Source organism: Stegodyphus dumicola, chromosome 6 (genome assembly GCF_044657685.1).
Source record: "Stegodyphus dumicola isolate Sdum_Otavi_A_Nest chromosome 6, ASM4465768v1".
Lineage (NCBI taxonomy): Eukaryota > Metazoa > Arthropoda > Arachnida > Araneae > Eresidae > Stegodyphus > Stegodyphus dumicola.
In genome coordinates, this window is record NC_140773.1 from 180151265 (window position 1) to 180172425 (window position 21161).

At 28.2% G+C, this 21161-nt stretch overlaps 1 protein-coding gene across 1 annotated transcript in view; it reads right to left on the bottom strand.

Moving 5' to 3' along the window:
• The window catches only part of LOC118187392 (U3 small nucleolar RNA-associated protein 15 homolog), a 50331-nt gene that overhangs the window by 2837 nt on the left and 26333 nt on the right, over positions 1 to 21161 (bottom strand). Inside the window, exons 4-12 of the mRNA XM_035357603.2 lie at positions 17508 to 17631; positions 14155 to 14209; positions 11300 to 11425; positions 8674 to 8806; positions 8504 to 8588; positions 6876 to 7025; positions 2645 to 2746; positions 813 to 946; positions 113 to 171 (exon numbers count right to left, since the gene is read on the bottom strand). Coding sequence (XP_035213494.1) covers positions 113 to 171; positions 813 to 946; positions 2645 to 2746; positions 6876 to 7025; positions 8504 to 8588; positions 8674 to 8806; positions 11300 to 11425; positions 14155 to 14209; positions 17508 to 17631 — 968 coding nt within the window. The remainder of the gene's footprint in view (positions 1 to 112; positions 172 to 812; positions 947 to 2644; positions 2747 to 6875; positions 7026 to 8503; positions 8589 to 8673; positions 8807 to 11299; positions 11426 to 14154; positions 14210 to 17507; positions 17632 to 21161) is intronic.

The following is a 21161-nucleotide window of genomic DNA, read 5'->3' on the forward strand; positions in this document are numbered from 1 at the left end:
CTTTCTAAACATACATGTATTTTTTCATTATTTTATTTTATCATTTGGTCTTTTAATTTATACAGTTATTTTATGGGCACACCTTGTACATGTATATGTAAAACAATCTTACCTATAAGTATTAGCCCTATATCAACCAGCACTCTCATGAACCTAGGATCACCAATATATCTGCAAATAAGGAGGGAAAAATATAATTTAATATAGAAATGAGCATTTTACTTTGAGTAACCAATTTTATGAAGAATGCAATATTTCATAATGTTTAATATTTGTTAATTTGGATAGCTTTTATAATTAAATGAGAAAACAGTTCTGTTTATTAGATTCTAAGCAAATGATCCTTAGCCTTGTTGATGGTCACCAACGAGCTCACCTCATATTCCAGTTATGCGCAGCACCTGGTGCAAATAAATGCAGCTCACATTACAAGCTTACGATTACTGGCAAATATCATGCATATTTGGGAAGAAAGAACTGCTTAATATTGCAACTGTCGAAAGATTAAACATGTTAACCTTGGTTATTTTATATATGTATCCTTTTCAACTTGATTTTTCTATCAGTATTATTTATTACTACTTATATTGAAAAGATCAGAACTTCTATACACTAAAATTAAAGCAGAATACTAAGTTTTGTTAACTTCTGTATGGTGAAATTAAAGTGGATAGCTAATTTTTTTTAAAAATATCTCAGAAATTGCACTTGTTTTAATTAAGTACATTCCTATAAAAATGTATTATGCAGAAGTAATAATAAATAGATTATATATAAATGAATAATTATGTGATTCATAGTATTCTACTTACTTTGTAACAAACTTAAGCAGTTGAAGCAAGGATTCTCCTTCTCTGCCAGCCATTGCAGCTCTTACGGAACCCCTTCTTATTAATTCCATTAAAACACTAATTGTAATTTCTGGATTCTTTGCCTGTACATTATCCTATATATTTAAAATATGCATTATATTACAAACAGCTTCATAAAAAATGATAGCTACTGTTCTCTCAAAAATAAATTCATGAAGCTTTACTTCAAATATCAAAATTATTAATGTTTTTAAGAGAATTTAGGATAATGAGTTTATATTTATTAAATATTGCAAAACACTAGGGCTACGTGATGGTTAAAAGTGCTGCTTCTTTTACAGTATTATTTTTTTTTTAATCTTCCTTCTTACACATACATATTTATACATACATTATATTTACATTTGGAGTAAGTTTTTCCATAATTCATTTATTAACTTATTACAGGTTCTTAAAATTGTCATAAATTGCACTTAAGTCTAAGATAAACAGACTCTTCCTTATTCATATGTTGAAAGTTGCATTCCAACTTAAATTACATTACATAGCAGAAGGAATTATTATATTTCAAAACATACTTTGATAATGTTTTAAAAATCCTCAAATGGTTCATAAAAATAGCCCAATTATTTGTACTTAAGACGATACCAAATGCACATGAGCTGCTATATTTCATGAAATTTTTAAAGGTTTAGGCTGAGGTAAACTGGGAATAAATGAAATTCAGTGAGCATTTGATTTCAGCATGATTGTATTTTTTTTTTTTTTTTTTTTGATAAAAACTACTTTTGAATTTTATGATTTAAAATGTATAATAAATTAAAGCTTTGTGATGTACGAAATAGTATTGTGTTCGGAGTTATGATGTTGTTTGCATAAATATTATCTATTTTACAAATGTAATTTTTTATTATACTTCCATATTTTCCTGTCATTTTTTGACATACAAAAACTGTCACCAAACAGTGTGATTAGTGCCAATAATGGATAAGCATAATGTCACAAAACTCTTTTAAGTTAAAAAATTTTATGTAATTCTGAGTTAGGTTATCTTTAAATTGCATTTTCTAATTATCTAATTTAACTAACCAAACAACAGCAAAAATTTGTGCTTTTCAGATTTTTACTATCAGGACTAATGCAAGTTCATATTTACTTATGTTTTTTATATGCCATACCCATAACTTGTATCTGCTGATTATCAAGGAAACAATATAATGGTATACAAGTTCTGCTATTTAACCGCTAATTTTTCAGTTAGGATTTCTTGATTTTACGGACATCTTAAATAAGGCAATCAAAAACATCTTAGACTGCCACGGCCTTATTGATTTTGAAGACAACTGACAAAATTTGTTTTAGCAAAAAGTGGAAGGAGTGATAATCATTTTATATAGAATCTATGTCTGATTGCTCTTAAAATTGATAGTGTTTTATTTAAGATCTATTCAAGATCTTTACCAATCTAAGCTATTTTTTATCCAATTTTAAATTTTACATTCATGTGTTTCTTTTCTAATTAGATAGTATTAGGAGTCAATAAATTTTCATGACAACATTTAATTGCATTAATCCTTAGTTGTGCAACAGTTAGTTTTTAGTATATTGAGAAAAAACAGTAATAGTCTAAATAGGCAAATGCACTTAAAAACTTAGTTTCTTAGTCATAGCAAAAGAAATATTTATAGTAAATTAATTAAACTATTATTAATTAATTATTCAACTTTATATGAAACTTTGATACAAATATTTCATAAATGAATAATTAAAACAAGTTTAAAAAATCTTAAATTTACATATATTAAAAACTGAACATTTAGAATTGCAAGTACCTTTAAAACAACGTCAAGTGCTTTACTTGATTCAAAGTTTCTTAAATGATTTTCATATCTCTTCAAAAGTCTCTTCTGTTTAACAGGAACAATAATATCTCCCTGAAAAAACAATACATATTTTAACAGAATCTGTTAAAATCAAATTAATAGGGAGCTAAAAAGAAAACTGATGGGGGGGGGGGAATACAGTCTATGTCATTATAATATTTTTTCAATGGCAGAAATTAGAATCAAATAAAAATCTGCTAGTTTCATAGAAATGAATATAGGTTACAAAATATAAAAACATTTCCTAAAAATTAATTAATTATGGGTACAATTCTATTATTTTATGATGCAAGAGAAATAATTATTTCTGTAAGTCCTTTCTGTGGTCATTGTAATGATAAATTTATTTGAAATGGTTTGAGATTTTCTAATAATGATACTTATGAAAACTTTTTTAAATAAACTTTCTGGTCTAGCTATATTGCAAAAATCAAAATTATGAAATATATCTCACATTTTTTTAAATCTTCTAATACACATTCATGCAATAATCAAAACATCAAATTATTAAGAAAACATTTGAAGAAAAAATATTCATTAAAATTTTTTAATTTATTATTTATATGTTACTATACATATCGACAAGCATAATTACCCCCTTAAGAATCACTTTAATTTTCATGAAATCCCAATTATAATACTGATTTTTTAAATTAAAGAAAGTGAATAAAAACTAAATTTCTATCTAGAATATGGAATAATTTTAGGACAATAAACTAATACTAAAAGGATATTAAATTTTATGAAAAAGATAGCAGAGATTTTGTGCTAAATCATGGCATTTCCAAATAAAGATTATCATGACAAGTCATCAATTTTTAACATTTTTCAATTAAGAAATTTCTACATATAATATATGAGTAAATGAAATAAGCAAGTAAAAAATTGCTTACTATAAAGTCCAGATGATAGCTCAGTTCAGTTACGGCTATCGTCAAATTCATTACTTGTACCAAAACAACCTCATTTATTTCAATATTGAATAGACCAATATTAAAATCGCAATAACAACCTTGTATTTAGTGTACATATATTAAAACAATCAATTTCGAGGGCAGCTAAAAGTCCCTCTTCATCAGAAGAACGAAATTACTAGAAAGGGGAAAAAGAAGAAAAATAAAGAATTGGCATGTTTGATCAGATAGCCTGGCTGAGTAAAAGTAGGCAGCCAGTGTGAATCTGATTCAAAATCCGGTTACGACCACATATGTGCTGATAACGACCATGTGTTTCTGAGACTTCTTTGCCAATAAGTTCTCCTCATAAGGTGGGACCTTTAGCTGCCCTCAAAATCAATTGAGTGTTTTAATCTGTTAACTGGGTATGACGAAATTTTTTGTCATGCTGGGAAGACTATTTCAATGGGTATGATGAAATGTTTCATCATGCTGGGAAGACTATTTCAATGGGTATGACGAAATGTTTCGTCATGCTGGGAAGAGTATTTCAATGGGCATGACAAAATTTTTCTTACCTTTTTTTTGCAATCTGTCTCTTGACCATTGTTCAAGAAAAATCGATCAATGGAAACACTTGTCCGCTCATAAATTGTGATAACACTCCTAATTTGCACAACTTAATTTCATTTTAGTCTGCATTTCCGTATTTTACATATAAGTAATAAATTGTTGATTAAAGTAATTGTTAGTTTTTTATAAATATGGCTAAAAATTATTGTGAAGCAGAAAATATTTTTGAATTGTCTGAAAGTGACGATGAAATATTGCCCGGGACATTTGGTAAACGACGTCGAATTCTAAGAATAAGTACCAGTTCGGAAGAAAGCAATAATGACTTCTTTACTGATGGTCCGGACATTGAATCAAAGGATGATGATGTTATAGACCAAAATACTCAACCGACATCAGCTGAATGGAAATGTGAAAGAATATTACGATCGCCTTTCCCTTTTTTTATCTCAATCTAGACTTACATTTGAAGGACCTGAAGAAAAGGATTGCCTTTTTTATTTGGAGAAATTTATCGATGAGAATTTTGTAGAACTTATTGTGGAACAATCAAACAAATACGCCGGACAGTTTTTTGAAAAAAATACTTCCATGAAACCGCGTTCAAGATGACTCTCGTGGGTTGACACAGATGACCGAGAGATGAGAGTATTTATTTTTTTACTAATTTTGCAAGGAATAATAGGAAAACCTTCTTATTGGCTTTATTTCACAAAGCGAGACAGTCTAGAGACTCCATTTTTTTTTTATAAAATTATGTCAGAAAAAAGATTCCAACTGTTAGTAAAATTTTTACATTTTAGTGATAACAATGCTTTCGATCTCAAAGTGTGCAACAAAAAAACACAACTACAAAATCGATTCCATTTTGAACTATTTGAAAAACAAATTCAAGGTGTTATACATACCAGATAAGGAAATATCTGTAGATGAGTCTCTTTTGCTATGGAAAGGAAGACTGTTTTGGAAACAGTACATTCCATCGAAAAGAAGTCAATTTGGTGTTAAATTGTATAAGATATGTGAAAGTAAATCCGGATACATAAGTGATTTCATTATATATACAGGTAAAGACACGCAGTATGGTTCGAACTATCCAGAAGAACAGGGACCAAATCGTATTGTTCTTGAATTGTGCCACGATTTGTTGGATAAAAGATATACGCTATACCTCGATAATTGGTACACTAGTACTGATCTAGCTGAGAAGATGTGCAGGAGAAAAACCGATGTTGTAGTAACAATGCGAAAAAATAGAAAGGGAATACCATCTGATATCAAAAATTGTGTTTTGAAAAAAGATGAACATATTGCTAGGTACAGAGAAAAAATAATGATTATGAAGTGGAAAGACAAAAAGGATGTAATTATATTGAGTACTATCCACGACAATAAATTTGTAGAAATAGAAAAACGAAGGAAAACGATATCAAAACCTGAAGTTATCGCTGACTACAACAAAAATATGGAAGGAGTTGATCTTGCTGACGGACAAATGAAAACTTACGAAATCGCTAGAAACCAAGTAAAAAAGTATCACTATAAGATATTTTTACATGCACTAGACATGGTAGGTTTGAATGCATATCTTTTATGCAAGAAAGATGGCGGTCACCTAGATAGGCTTCATTTCCTTATCGAAACTGTAGAAAAAGGTGTTGAAAAATATAGAGACGGATCGCAGTTGCCATCTACTAGTACAGGACGATCATCTTTGACACCAAAACCATCTCGACTCTTTGAAAGACATTTTGCAGAGGTCTTAGGAAAGAATCGAGATTTTGGTGTCCCGACTGCAGTGTTGCTTTAGGGAATATCATATGAAATAATTGTTTAAATTCGTTCTATTAATTTGTTTTTTCGGATTAAAAATGATTAAAACGATTTTCTTTTATTTATTCCTTGCAATGTGCTGAAATTACTGCAAAGGAAAAAGTCCCCATTGTGAAACCATTTTACTGAAACATTTACTGAAAGCTTATTCCCCAGTTAACAGGTTAATATATGTACACTAAATACAAGGTTGTTATTGCGATTTTAATTGTCACGTTGGCATGTTTCTCTTCTATTCTAGACCAATATTATTGTATAATTAAAATCTGAAATGCTCACATCTCTGATTTCATAAAGCACATAAACAGCATATTCTTAAAAAAAAATAGAGAGAGAGAGAGATCACCAAAGCTAATAATCAAATTATTAATACTGCGTCTAATTTTCCTAATAAGATCTAAAATATCTGGACTGGTTGATATATAAATTTCTTGATTGTATTTTTCAATGTGAAACTTTTCTAAAGATTTCAACTTTGCTATATCATGGATGTGATAAACAGGTATTGTAGTCTGTGGCAGAAGTGGTTAATAGACTAGAATACTAATCCATTAAAATGATGGACCCTTCTCTGGTAGGAATAGGTGCAACATTAGTTCTAATTTAAAAAACTTTTTAAATAATATCACAGACTTGGATGAAATATAAAATTTTTTAAATTGTAGATGCTTCTACGAATCATTATTATATAGATTGAGCAAGTAATAATTATAGAGTAATTTCACTTTTAAATATATATATATATATATCATCAAAATCCAAAATAACAATAATTTTTCATGTATATAAAAAGAAAGAATAAAAATTACCTGTTTCTTAAAAAAATTATTAAAGAAATGAATATTATTAAAAATGAATGAAACAAAAGAATAGCTTACATCAGCCGGTTTGAAATCTGTTCCATATAAACGGTACTGATAAAATACACTTTTGTTTTTTGTTTCTTCTTCGGGTGGTTTATCTGTTTTCCGATGCTTAATTGATAGTAAACCATCTGTCATACCAACAGCAACCACTTTATCTTCAGGCTTGAAGACACACATTTATAAATTAATATGAGAAAACTTAAAGCACAGCTACAACACAAATTATATTGTTATATAAAAGTAACTATTACTTGAAAGATACATTATAATTAAAGCACTTAAATTTAAAAATATTTTTTTTTTTACAGACAGTAAATATAAATATGAAAACTATAAATACAGTATTCCTTACAAGAATAAAATCAATGCCTTTTGAAATTATTTTTAATGTTTATAGAAAAGAACAGAAAATATTAGAATGTAGTGCACTAATTTTAAATAAGGATCCCTCACATTGCAATTTAATGTTGTAGCCAATTACAATACACAAAATGAGAATTTCTGTTTTGGTTTGTTTGATTATAGAAAAATTTGCAGGGGCTATATGTCTTCAATTAATTAAAAAGATGAACTCATACTTACATTACACCACTTAATTTTTTAGTAAAATTGTGAAGAAACTGATTTTGTATATATTTAAAGGAAAGAAAAAACGTTTTGCAGCCAAAATTCCCCCCCCCCCGAAGAAGAGTAATATCGATCTGATTGCCTTTGAAACTTGTACTGTTCTATTCAAAACTATGCCAAACTAAGATTATATTTTGCATTATTTTAAATTTTACATTGGTGTGTTTCTCGTAAAATTTGATTTTACTGAATGTAATTCTCAAATTGGCAACAACTAAATAAATAATTAAATAATTTTGCTATTACAAGCAGAATAAAAGAATAATGGAAGACATATAGAGATCAGTCAACTTCAATTTTATTTGAGTTGCATTTTGGGAAAGAGGGAAGAAGACACAAATCAGCTGATCTTACGATTTTATGAAACTTCATTGCTTTTGCTTATTAATAATAAATTTTTGCACTGAACTTTTCTGCTGAGTAATAGGAAATGAAATGCAGATTTAAATAATTCTATTAAAGAGTTAACTATTCATATGCCCCACCAGGGGCTATAAGACTGCTGAATATTGGTAGTTCGACCTGGGTTCTAACCTAGCCAAACAGGCTGGTCGTATGGTTTGCTTTCCCCATGTGTAACAGGAATACAAGCCACCTTCTCTAGTAAAGTTTTCCATGAAAGCATCCCTGCCCTTAGGCAGATAGCCTTTCTGTTTCTGCCATATTCAAATAATCCTAACACATACCCACAATTGAACTGATGAAATGCAAACTAAAATAAAAATATGGAATGATCTATTTTAAACTTCTTACTACTACAATAAAACCTATATAATCCATTATATATAACTCATAAAAGTTAAAATCCTGTGTATGACAAAATGGAGGAAGGAACACTACATTGAAATATACAAAACATGATGAAACAAGTAAGAACATTCATTAAATGCTTGATACACATTCAAATAAAAATAAAAATAAAAATAAATAAATAAAATAATAATAATAAAAAAAAAAGATAGCTGCAAAGTAAAATATCCACTTATATATTTTCTATAATAAATATAACTTACAGCTGCTGCAACACTTAAGATAGGTGATGAATAGTTCAATGTGTGCACAACTTCATATGAGGTGACATCATATATTTTTATGTGCCTAAGGAAAGAACAGATTTCACAATTAAAAAAATGTACTATATAAAATGTATGATTACTTTGCTTTTTTTATAAATTAAAAATACCTGTCTAACGATCCAGACATTAAGCGCCGGCCACCACTAGCAAAACATAAAGAAGTAATTGTTTTGTGATGTTGAACAACTTGTGCGAGTAGCCTGCCAGCAATAGGATCCCAGACTTTTAGACTAGTACCTCCTGCATATATAAATATATATTAAACCATTTGAAATAAATATGTAAAACTTTTAGGATTTAAAAAAGAATATATTAAATATCATTATAAATTATGAAGAAACACCTAAATTCCTATATAGGGTTCCATTTGAAATAAATATATAAAAATTTTAGGATTCCCACTAATTCCCACATGTGTCTATTAAGTTTTATGCTGTAAGCAAATATGTTATATAAATATAAAAGTATAGTTTTTTTCATAATGTAAACAGCATTCTATTAAAATTTTCTCATCTTGCTCTTAAATTTTAAAATTCCATTTTTGTATTCAATCAATGTTTGTTTATTTTTTATTACATAAATAAAGGATAAATCTTGGACATTTGACTAAAATGCAATCAATCATTTGACAAAATTTTGCGGGGGGGGGGGGGAGTAAAAAGGTAATCTCTTGAACTAATGATGATACCCTAGCTGTATAATCAATTTCATTATTAGGCAGGTTAGTAATTTATAATAAGTCTTCCTAATATTTTATACAATCTGAAAGTGAAATCAGACAAACAAAAATTACAGAGATGATTTTGTTCTCTAGCATCATAATTGTTTAAACTTTTCAAATACACTTGACTGACATATATAATACAGTAAAAGACCAAAAAGGAAGGGGGGAAATGAAAATTTTTCACTGAACTCGCAATTTATCAATCTGCTCTTGGACTAGCTCCTGTCAATGCAATTTTTTTCCTGTCTTTTTTTTTGTCAATTTTTTCCTAACTTTATCATTAAACATAGCTTTCTTTGCACTTAAATCACATAAAATTCAACAATAATGTTAAAAAAATTTCAAAAGCAGCACATTTTTACTACTTTCTCCGAAGTAAAGAAAATATTGTAATTGCAAAAAATTCAGATACCATATTTCAACAGAAATATTCATTTTGACTATTTTTTTGCATGATGTATGTACTTATGGACAGAATAAAGGACTATTTTCTTTAGTGTTTCAGTTCATTATATGAATGTTTAACTTTCTTTACAAGATGACCTACACAACTTTTTTTTTTGTCTTTTTATTTATTAAACATCACTTTCTTCACACTTACATCACATAAAATTCAACAGCAAAATCACAAAATATTTTAAAAAATCATATCTTTAGAATTTCCAATAAAGTGTTGTCATACTTTTTTTTTTTACATTTGCTATATTGTTTCTTTAACAATAATAATAGGTGATAACATTTAATAGCATCATCCTTTCATCTGTTTTGCCATACTTTTTTTATACTCACTATATTATTCCTTTAAAAATAATGCATGGCAATAACATTTGGTGGTAATGTCTTTTTACATGAAAAGTAATATGGATACAAGAGTGAGAATCGAGACTAGCAGAACCTCTGGTGCTAAAAATCCACCAACCTCTGCAGGCTGTTTTTAAATGTCAACAGCAAAATGCAAACTGACTTTAGTGACTTTTGAATCTATTTGCTACAGATTTTCTCATTTAATATTAGAATAAGCTATCATATTCTATAAATTATTGCTTTTATAATTGTATTTGAATAAATATTTTGCACCAAATCACTGAACTTACTTCAGCTATAACTGAAGATGAACCTTATTTTATTTCAACTGAGCAAGACCATAGTTATTGGAATGTTGGCACTTTTCTGCTGACAGAGTACCAATAAAAACATGCACAAGAATAAATAAAAATTTTATGCTATAAAATATAACAAACAGTGTGATTATTTTATGATCTAAGACGTTTCTCGTGTGACATTTTGACAAGGGAGCTCAGGTGGATTTTACGATTTGGTAAACTGACATTTAATTATTCATACTGAAATGGTTTTTCAAATAATTCCGATTACATTTTCAAACAATAAATAATGCATCTTGAATGCATCATCAGGTGTGCCATTACTATTTTCATGCTAACATTAATATATGGTGATGATGACAGCTCTTTTATCAAAAAAATATTAGAACTTCTACATTTCAATATTGCTAGAACTAAAAATGGAAATTATTTCTTGAATCAGAATGACAGGTTTTAAAAAAATTCATGATTTTTTGTAAGTAATACACAAAAAATGTATTTGTATATATCATAATACCTTTAATATATATTTCTCTATAAAAAGTTAAAAAGAAATTTATTGCTTTATATGTTTTTAAAATTTATTTTTCAATTTTGAAGTCTAAATTAACGATTTTTTATTTAAGATCTGAAATCTACATAACAGCTTATGCCAAGTAATAAAAATTTTTGGGTCTTCTATCATAATAACAAAATAATTTCTATTAAAGAAATAAGTACTCTTCTGTTATCCGGACTGGATTAAAAAATGTATATATGTATGTATGCATGTGTGTATGCATGTATGTATGTCATATATTATGTGTGTACACACACATTTGTACATACATACACACATTTCTAAATCCGGCCACCATAACAGAAGAGCACCAATGCATAGTCACAAAATAATGAAAACTTATTTACCTGCTGAGATGAATAGACCCCCAGTAGGAAACATAAGAACAGATTCAACAGGTACTCCATGATCTACTGACATTACACATGATCCACTACGGGCATCATACATTTTTACTGCATGATCATATGAACCTAAGAGAATTTTTAATTAAAATATTTTACATATTTTATCACGATTATTTTAGTACATTGTATGATTTTTTTAAAAAAAATTTTGTATCCATAAAAGTATAATAAATAAATTTTATTCTTAATCTCTACAACAAATGTAAGGATTACAATTTACAGAACACTTTGAAATACTTTTCTACTTGTTCCCAAACAACAGAGATAGAAATAACTATTTCACATAAAGAACTTTTAAATAAAATACCTACTACATAATTTTTAATAGATAGCACATGCAGGGCACACAATCAAAAAATACATAATCATGCATCAAATTAATCTTCTGAATTTTCTAATTCTGTGTTTCTGTATTTTTACATTAAAATTGTACATCAGTCAAAATATTCTAAGCATGTTTTGATCTTTTAATTCTTTTTTCTGTTTAACACTAAACAGCACTTTTCTCTCACTGAATACACAACAGTGCAAGGACTAATTAAACATGCAAATAGAATCAAGCTGCTTATAACATTCTATAATTGATTCAAATGATGCAACCTTATCACCACATAACCAAAATTTGGCAAAAATTATCTACAAAGCTTTTGTTAATCAGTTCACTTGACTCCCTTGAAACCACTCACATTCATAAAACTTTGCCTTCTTTAGCTACTGTCATTAATTCCAAACCAGTTTTTCTCGAAGCTTTCAAAATTCTAACATCTTAACTCCTCCATGTTTCATTTTGTTTTTCTCAACAGTTGTTACTACAGCTAATTTTCTTTATTCTGCCACCTAATATCCTTGCAACTGTGGTTGCAATTCCAACATTTTTGAAAAGAAATTTTGCCCCTACAGAAGAGAGACCCATGTCTAATTACCCTGGAAATTGGTAACAGTTGTATTCAAAATCTATACCAATCTAAGGCTGCTTTTTGCCATATTTGTTTAATGCAATTTATCAGCATATTCTAGATAATGGTAGATTTGTCAAAAATATTTGCACAACTGCAATTTAAATAGTTTAATGTATATCAGTCTTACATAGTATTGTTTGCTCCTTCTGTACTGCATTTAATTCACTGATTAAACCTATAATTTAGGAGAGAACTATATACCAGAGAATAAGTTACACTACATGGATATATTAAATATATTATGACATACACGTTTGACAACTGGAAAAGTTTAATATAATTTAAAACTCCTACTGCTATTAAATGATACCACAAATTAAATTAGCTCTAATCTATTACTGTCTTGATTATTAAAATTTGCTCCTTGATTATAGCAATTATTTATCAATGTTGACCTGCAGGGAACTCGCACAAGTCCTTTGTTAGATTTATTTCTAACTTGTCAGCCATTGTTCTTTTTGTTTGCTAGCTTATTTATTCCAAGAAAAACTCATGTTTTGTACATATCAATCACACTTATTTTACTTTTTTTGTACTTGAGAATTTGCCTAAATTTCTGATTTCATTGAAATTTGTCTGAACAAGCTTAAATTTTAGAAGATGCTGGAAAATGCTGTCAATTTTCAATTATCATTGGATATCAAATTGTTTAACATCAAGATAATGGGATGAAGTCTCATTGCTTGTTTTTCATTAAAAGATGGAAGATATAAGATTTCCTATAACTATTGAATGTATTTCAGATTTAATATCAATTTCTTTAAATGAAGAACCTTTTAAGGATAATCCTTTGCGGTTGATTTTTTTTTGGGGGGGGGCATGTATTTACATTGTAATGAAAGAAATTCTTTGGTATCTCCAGAGAGTTAGGAATTATTATGTATTTAATTTTGGTGATTTAAAGTCATAGCATTTTGATGAGAGATGGCATTTTAAATTTATTGAAATTTTATTATTTGTTGAAAAATATGTGTTATGGTTTTAATACCAAAGTATCAAAGAAGACTTATTTCACTTTACTTTCAATGTTATCAAATTATTTATTTGGATTTATACTGAATTCATTTTATTTTATAAAGCTAATGCATTCTTCGAATTTTAGTTTTCATTTCAATCATCAGTTTCATTAACTCAGAATTTCATTTTATTAACGTTTGCAACATTTGAAGGTTTAGCTTAATGCGAAGTTAAATTATTTTTTTTTCCTACTTAAAATATCATCAATATTTTCTATTTAAAATATTAAAATTTTAAAATAATTTTTATTTTTAAATATTTCTTGTTTATGCATGATCATGTTGCTTTTGGTGACATGAAAAATAAACACTAATTTGGAATTTGGTATTTTGCTTTTATAAGATAAAGTGCAAACTCTTTGTTAATATCATAGCTATCATTGATTATAATAAACATTTAATTCTATATCTCATTTTGTAGACAGTTTAGTTTAAAAGCAGTTTAAAATATATATGCATTTATAAAAAAAATATACTTATAGATAATTATACTCAAAAATATTAAATAATATAAACATTATTTTAACTGAATTTAATTTCAAAATACCCTTATAAACACACTAAACTTTCTCATGCTAATTCTAAAAGTGACCAGTATTTCTTAGAGATAGCTGTTTATTTATATTCTCATCTTAATGATGAGACACATGTCTTCTACAACTGATTGAAGACAGATGATCAAAATCAACATAGAAATTGACAATGTCGAACCAAAATCAACAGTATGGAACTACTGTTTGCGGTCATTTTAAATAGATTCACTGTAAGAGCAATCTAATCTTGCAGATCAATTAAAAAAGATTTTAAACTAATTACACACCTGAAATAAATACATCTTGAGAGGCTTGACTAACTGCTCCAGCTCTTATATAATCCTAAGCAGAAGTAAATTCACATATGAATGAAAAATGCACAAAAATGGGAAGTTTCTTTTTTTTCCCTTTAAATATTATGAGAGACATTAGTTCAAGTAAACACATTAAAAAACATTCTAAAAAATGTTGATTTTATAAGATTATATAAATTTCTGATTTAAAAACATGGCACTATTTGGTTTTGAGAGCTGTAAAAAAAAATCGCCAAATTTTTGTTGATGCCAGTGCTGCCAAAAATAATTGTGGCAACCCTAATGCAAGAAAGGAAGTATAATAGTAAATAACTACCTAGGATTGATGTTTTAATTTAGATGAAAAGCTTATTTCATATAGTACTTTTTTTATTATTATAATTTATATAAAAAAGGCTAAACATGATTGAATGGAAGCATAAGAGTAAATAACTATTTCAGATCATTATTATAATTTATATAAAAATTGCTGAATATAACTGAATGGATGCCTGCATCGCTATTTCACTACCGAGTTATCGCTAAAGCATAATTTCATTTCGTTGGTTGTTCAAACATAATTTTCTATAATGAATGATGCCTTTTCTTTGAAAAAATTCTCGGTAAAGTGCAGAATCACCCACTTATTTGTTTGCTGCTTTTTACAAGGGTAAAAAGAATTGGATTTTTGCCAATTTTCTTTTACTCTTTAGGTGAAAATAGGTCGTTGTGTACACAGATAAAGTCAAGGGTGTGCACAGTGCCATTTTTGGGCAATTCTGGGAATTTTTTTTAAGTGAATATAGGTTGATGTGTACATGGATACCGAGTATGTGCAATTCTTAAAAACACGTCAAGCAGTGGGTGATTCTGCACTTTACCCAAAATTCTATCGCAGATATTTCGTCATGGGCAATTCCCAAATTTTTAAATCCATAGGATATTAAAAAAGGATTAAAAAATTAAATCCATAGGATATGAAAAAAGAATTTAAAAATTAAACTAGTATTTCAATGGCATCTTAAGAAATATACATAAACTTACGCAATCTGAAATCAGCACGTTTGCTAGATTTGGCGCTTTTGCGCATACATTTTTGCTGCAATTTTTTTTACGGTCCTCAAAACGGAATAGTACCAAAAACATACATACATACACATATTCACTAATTTATCTTGAAAAAGGTAACAGAAAATTTATATTTACCATGTACTTATTGTAAAATATAATACAGAAAGTTACTTAAATTTTAAAATGTTTTACTTGAAATGAAACTGTATAAGAAATTGTCACGAATTACCAAATAAGAATTTCAGCTATTTAAATAAATTAAATACCACTACTCTTAACAGCAATAATAAAAAAAAAAAATTAATTCACATCAATTAGAAATATCTATATTGCCAAAAACAAAACAAAAAAAAAAAAAAAAAAAAAAAAAAAATAGAATAAAGCACTTACTTCCGAATAAAACAAAGAAAATTTTAGAAAAGGCTAATAGCCCTTTAAAATAGCAAACGTACATATCTATCTTATTTTGAGAGTTACTTCCATCATTCAGTTTCACAAAATTAAAAAGAAAAAATGTAATACTACATCATGCTACATTTTTGTACTGAATTTTGTTTCACTTTCATCTTGAATCCAGAAAATATTCATTACGTTAACTTTGTTTTTGATTTCAGTTAAAATTCAGTCTTCAAATACTACTTTCTCTACAGCAGTCAAAGAAGCATGATATTTTTATACATATCTCATAAGCAATTGAAAATTCACTTCATTACAAAAAATTATTTACAATTTAAAGGATGAACATGGGAAGAGGATAATTAAAACATTTTACAATAAGCTCTTTCCATTAGCATTATGTTTTTAAGCTAAACAAATGTTATAAACATAACTTTACATCGACAAGGAATTTCAGATCTTCACATGTCAGTAGAAATTTAAGAATTATGATCATTCAGATCATTTGTTTTATTTGAAAATACCCAAAAGACATATTTGAGATGCTTTCTAATAATGAACATTAGAAACTAATTAATTTTTAAAAGCCTCTTTTAAATATTTTTTGCATAAGGTGTTTTCTCCCTCCTTTCCGCATGCCTTTGTAGTGTAACTGGAAGCACCAGGATTTGGTGAATGGATATCCTAATCCCCAGTTGCCCTTTAAAATGGGGAGTATGTAAGGTATTTTCTCCCTTCTTTCCGCATGCCTTCATGGTGTAATTGGAGACATATTTGACGTGTATTCGAGAGGTCCAGGATTTCAGTTCTGGCGAGGACACTGCATATTTTTTATATTTCCTGCTTCAACAAATCCTAATGACTCTACAAAACATCATAATTTCTCTCTTTTTATTTACAGATTAAAAGTCCATATTTGATATATTCATTGTCCAAGTACAGCTGCTAATTATATTTATTGCATTTATTTTAAATTGAAGGGATAAAAGTATGAAAATATGCAGTTATGAAAGCAAATGAACATGAAAATCAGCAAAATTCAATTTTAGATTAGCATTTCTTTCAAATAAAAGGACTGTAAACTTCAAAATACAATAAAATAATTAATAAAATCTGATACTGGTTTTGATGTGAAACTGGAACTTAAATCTGCTGATAAAATATTCAGAAAATTTCTTCTCTATTCATTTGAAAGAAAGACACATGAAATTCCGGTGAAAACAAATTTGAAAGAAAAACTGATTTTTGAAAATTATGCTGTGATCCATTATAACCTAAGATGTGAATATAGGATGTTCCCAAATAGTATCTTTTCTTGCAACAGGAAGAAAATGAGTCATCTCAAATGACGAATTCAGTTTAATATGTTTTCCCGAAAGAGAAGAAAACGTAGAAAATTACTTATAATTTTCAATGACATGGATATTATTTACATTTTAAAGAAATCCAGAGTGTATAAGAAGCAAATAATCGCTCTGATTAATTTTGTAGGAAAAGTATGTTTACAGTAAATACAATAAAGACGCTGATTATTTTTACCTTGAAATAATCCTTCCTTTTCTAAATATATTGATTTTATTGCCAATGTTTATCTGATAATTAAAAAATAATTTGTTATTGAGACTTAGATATGAAATTTCCTTAAAAATTCCTAATTTTCATTTATCTGGTAACTCTAATCATTTTCATTATAACAATTCTTTAAAGCATCTCTCCCCCTTGCACGATGCATGGATTGTTACAATCAGCCCCAATTATGATACTTATAATATTTTAATTAGTAAAAACAGGCATATGATGAGACAGAATAAAGTTAAAAAAAGTCATGAAAAGTAATTTTTTGAAAAAATATGAAATAAATGACTCAAATAATTTTATACCTGATGTTCTTCAAAGCTCTTTAATTTTGTTTCTGTTGGTATATCCCACAAAGCCACTGATTTATCATCAGAAAAACTTACAATATGGGTTCCATCTGCAGTAAAATTGCAACGGTGAACAGCCCTATAAGGGAAAATATTCTTAATGTTATCTATTTACTGACATAGTACAACATATAACATATTTTAAATCATTTATAGATTATTTACTGATTAGTACAGCCAAAAGTCGTTAATTCGGACACCCATAATCCGGACCTCAAAGCTACAAACTTTCTGCATGCGCATAAACGTTTACGCGTGCGCGTAAGACCTTTACGGCTGCAAATATGAGTGTGTGCAAGCGCATACTACGTTTACACATGCGCGTTTAATGTATAACAGACGGTATAAGCTAAGCTAAAATTATCTAATTCAGTTAATGTTGTAGATTGCGTTGTTCCTTAATCTTCGAATTGGATCCGGCTTATTATTTTTTTGCAGACTGTTAGAGCAATTTTATAAAAGTAAGCTTGAACTTTCGATTATGTCAAATAGAATTTCCGATATATATTTACTAATATGTAAAGGATCTACAAAGCGAAAGTATGTTTTGAAATCCGAAATCTGTTTATCAATTTCACGCTGCTCTGCGGCGGGGTGGAGGGGACGCGCAATGAATTGGAAGTTGATCTGTCAGCACTATCCTTATCTTCAGGGCAGATATTTTTATTTTATTTGGCTTATAATTCCTTACTAAATGTAGTATTTCATCTCGATGTACTCCGTCTTTGATATGATTTAAATCAAGTTCCTCCTCATTATAATTCGCTTCCGATAGTGAAGAAAGTGACAGAGAGGTTATTGAAAACGAAAACATTTCGATTGACAAATTAGTCGGTATTCTCGACACAGCAATTATAGGACTTGAACAGCGGAACTTTGTAAGAACAAGAAATTATGTCTGTTTAATAGAATTAAAGAGAAAGTATTATCACATGAAATGAAGCAACTTAAACAACTTACATTGAAAGAAATGTTTAATAAAGTGAACAAATAAATATTAAGCTTTTTCTTTTTGTAAATTTTGATACCCTTTAGATCATAATTGTTCTTTACTTCATAAATTACGGTTTCATATTTTTAATTTTGTAATTTCTGCATGCCATCTTACCAGATTTAAATTGATGATCTATAATCCGGAAAAATCGATAATCCGGAATCGCCGAAGTCCCGACGAGTCCGGATTAACGACTTTTGACTGTACTATGAAACCCAAAAAATAAACTGTGAACATTAGGGTGTTACTTCTTAATTTCATCAAATGCATCTACCAATCAACTGTAAATGATCTGTTACTGGGAACTTCAGCTCATATGAAGGCAATTTTTTGGCTATCTATATAATGGTTGATGCAAAGACAACTTTGCCCACAACAAGACTAACCATTCTTTTGTAATATTTGATGGATTCAGCTACCTGCTACCTATAAATATTAAAATAGTTGGGCAGTTTTTGAGTTAATACTTCCACAGCAAGTTGAGTGATGTATAACTTAATAGCATGGGAATTAGAATTGGAAAATTTAGTGGAATTTTTATAACTGCATACCAACATTTAACATTTCAAAAAAAAAAAAAAAAAAAAAAAAAAAAAAAAAAAGGTAGCAGATAGCTTCTGTTTTGTTACTTTGAAAGTTTTAGCAAATGAAGAGTACACTAAAAAGCAGAATATGCTGAAACTAATAGAATAAGATTCAGCATATGACTGAAAGACAACAGAAGTTAATACATGACTGTAATAGGCAAACAGATACTGTCAGGCAAGTTACTACCCCTTTAATGCTAAATGAAATTCTTGTCAATGTTTAATACATAAGTACCAAAAAGTAACTAAAGTCCTGTGGTTTAGATCATGAGAATTATATAATTATATAATTTGTTTATTTAAATGATGTTTGTTATTTTATTTATGATATAAAATGACTATCTGCCTTAAGAAAGGGATTTGTGAAGGACTCTTTACAGTACACTAGTTCATATTTAATCTATATAAATGGATAAATCAAGAACTCATTCATCCAGCCAGGCTGTTTACTGAGATTTGAATTTGGGTCAAACTGTCAGCATTTAGTAGTCTTCACTAATTAATTAACAGTTTCACTTCATTAATCCATTTGCAGACAAAGATATAAAGTGTGTTTAAAAAGACTGCCTGATTTAAGTGTTTCTTGAATGGTTTATTATGAATCCATGATTTCAGTTCGTGAAATGAGTGACAACAATGTAGACCTTAAGATTATGAGTTATAGTCACAATTTTTTTAAATAAAATTATATGAAACTTAAAACTCCCCTCCCCATGAGTACATTTAAAAGTCACAGGAAAATGTTTAAATTTTTCTTTGCTTAATTAAGGAAATCCCTGTTTGTACAATCAAAATTAACTTGGATATCATTAATTAAAAATTTTAAAGCCAGTAAAGAGGTAATGGTTGTAACCAGCTGTGCAGGCTTTAGATCCAAATCAAATTCCTTACACATATTATTTATACAGATATTAACTTATACATTAGCTTAAAATTATTGCTCATAAAAAAATCCTCCATTTGAAATTTTGTAAGTAATGAATTTTAACCTTTTCACAACTAATGGTCCACCAAAAGTTTCAAAAATCACTGCTGGGTCAAAGATTGCTAAGAATCTCTTGAATGTTCAATAGATCATCTTTAAATAGTTGGAAAATTAAGATGAGGCTGTGCTCGTTATCACAAATAAACAAACAGAAAAGAACAAATACAAGTTGCCTAATGTGTAGTGTTGGGTTATGTAAAAAATGCTTTACCCTGTATCACACATTGTAAATCTATTTCATATAACAAAGTTTTCCAGAATAAAATAGGTGTACTTATAGTAAGTCGATCGCTATGTGTGGGACATATGTATCCCAGCTTTCGGCTTGAAAACAATTTTATAAAAAAGTCCCAAATGCTAAATTTACCTTATTTAAGACATTTTATTCACTTGGATAGAAAATAGGGTAAAATTTTGTTTTAATTTTGTAGTCAAAGGATTACCTTCACATAGCCTTTAAATTATCTTTTTCTTCAGGTGAAAATTTTTTGTTATACAAATCTGACAATTGTTTTCAGGGTCAATTTTACATACAGTGAACACCTTAAAAATTTCTTTTAGTGGAATGACAAATAATTTTTTTGAAAAATAGCCCTAACACCTTAACAGTTCTTGTATTACTTTTAATTATTATTCAACATATATGTTTTCAATAGTCCTACCTTCATGCATATCAAAACCATTAAAAGTGACACATCTAGTGCTAACCAAATATAAATATATCAAGTATTTCATAACCTATAATAATATATACCACAAAATATCAATAAAATAGTTTATCATTTGTTAAGTATACTGTAGAGCATTGGTATTCAATCTATGGGTCATGAAAAATTACATTAGGTGTCACAAACTTGATGAAAAAATTGTAAATAAATTTACCTGAATATTACAGAATACATTACAGACAATTTTTTTCAGAAAATTTTTTAAAAAAGCTTTATTAAATTATAAAAAAAAATATTTATTGTGAAATATTATTAAATTGTCAAGACATAACTATCTTAAGAACAATTACCTCAAGTGATAGATTACCTTTTTGA